This window comes from Vombatus ursinus, unplaced genomic scaffold, assembly GCF_900497805.2.
Source record: "Vombatus ursinus unplaced genomic scaffold, bare-nosed wombat genome assembly UNPS02012515.1, whole genome shotgun sequence".
Lineage (NCBI taxonomy): Eukaryota > Metazoa > Chordata > Mammalia > Diprotodontia > Vombatidae > Vombatus > Vombatus ursinus.
The window spans coordinates 632,659-634,499 of NW_020952293.1; the positions used below are offsets into that span (position 1 = coordinate 632,659).

The 1,841-nt window shown below is 50.1% G+C and overlaps 1 protein-coding gene across 1 annotated transcript in view; it reads left to right on the top strand.

The window, feature by feature from the left end:
• The window catches only part of MMP15 (matrix metallopeptidase 15), a 35,734-nt gene that overhangs the window by 20,317 nt on the left and 13,576 nt on the right, over positions 1-1,841 (top strand). The window contains 1 exon segment of the mRNA XM_027857898.1: positions 1,319-1,467. Within this exon segment, the coding sequence (XP_027713699.1) occupies positions 1,319-1,467 (149 nt within the window).

Sequence of the window (1,841 nt, forward strand, 5' to 3'; positions counted from 1 at the left end):
GGGGGGAATAACAGTACCTAACTCCCTGGGTTATTGAAAGAATCAAATGAGATAATATTTATAAAACACTTAGCACAGTGCCCAGCATGCAGTAGGTGCTTAATAAATGCTTCCCTTCCTTCCTGCACTCTGCATTCTAACCAGAATGACCCTGCTCTTGTCCACTCTGTTTAACAAGCATTTATTAAGAACCTACTGTGTGCCAGTACCCTCTGGGGTTACAAAGATAAAATCAAAGCAGTCTCAGGACAAGTTTAACTTTTACAACCAGCATGCAGTGGCAGGAACACCATCTGTATATATAGATAAGAAAATGTAACATATATGCAAATTAATTTTGCAGTAGTGGGCACTCTCACCTGGGGAGCTGGGGGTACCAGGAGGAAGAGAGGATTTTAGGCGTGAAGGGACAGCCCACGGAAAAATACATGGACGGGAGATTGAACGTTTTGTACCCAAGTGGGCCAAAGTGGCTGCACTATGAACACGTGTGTCATCGACCAGGAAATAGGGGCTGGGGTCAGACTGTGAAAGGCTTTAAGTGTCAAGCGTCGGGGTGTGCATTTTATTCTAGAGGCAGTAGAGAGCCCCAGAAGCTTCTTGAGCAGGTACGGGAGAGATGGTACTTCAGGAAGTCAGCTTGGCCCCTCTGTTGTTGACCCCCGGTTGTTGGTACCTGGCATATCTCCACCATATCCCCTTGGCCTTTATCAGACAGGCATTGAACAAATCTGAATGAGCTGACGGCAAGTGCATGTGTGTATGTTCATGTATGTGTGTTGGGGGGAGGGGTGCGGTTTACCCCCTCCCCTTCTATGAATGCTGACTGCTATACCAGTTACCAGAGCCCAGAGCCCCAGGCCCATCTTCTGTTCCTTTTACCTCCTGTCTGTATCTGCTCAGAGAATCACAGAATGTCAGCATTGGGAGGGACCTATGTTCCAAGCCATTTCATCTTGCAGATGGAAGGACGAAGCACGGGAAAGGGCAGATGGCTTATTACGGATCATCTTTTGCCCAGAGTTGCTTGCTGGGCATTTGTTTTGGTTCCCACTTCATATCAGGAACCTCACAATGGAGTTGCATAGCATAGCAGCCCACCCGGGAGTCCCTTGGAATCTCCGGAACCATGAGGGTTAGGTGACTGCTGCCCATCGTCCCTCACTGTCCCGTCTTCTCTTTACCCCCTGTCCTTCACACATAAGAATCTTGTAGAGAAGTTCAAGGTTGAGATTGGGGGCTGGGGTGGACACTTCGGACCCCAGGATATTGCGCTTCTGAGGTCTGATCGACCCCGGCACCTTGGCTTTCCCCACAGAACTGGCTGCGTTTCTATGGCTACCTCCCCCAACCCAGCCGCCAGATGTCCACCATGAGGTCGGCTCAGATCCTGGCATCCGCCATCTCTGAGATGCAGCGTTTCTATGGAATCACCATCACAGGCGTGCTGGATGAGGAGACCAAAGCGTAAGTCTCTCTTGGCCAGGGACCCTTCACCTCTCTCTTTCCTTCCTTTCCCTCTCCTCAGGTTGGTGAAGTCCCATACAGAGACAGAAAGAACCAGCTTTTCATCCCCAAGGCATGAAAGCCTTCCACCCAACCCCATCCACTCTCTCCTGCCCTTCTCCCTTAAGTACTGTGAATAGCACCGTTCCTGGTAAACCCATGATAAACCTAGCAGTGGCCAGCGCCTCCCTAGGGTGTGAGGATTCTTGAGCCTATCCCCTCTGGGACCCCCGGTTGTTGGTACCTGGCATATCTCCACCATATCCCCTTAGCCGTTATCAGACAGGCATTGAACAAATCTGAATGAGCTGCTGGCAAATACATGATCCAATATG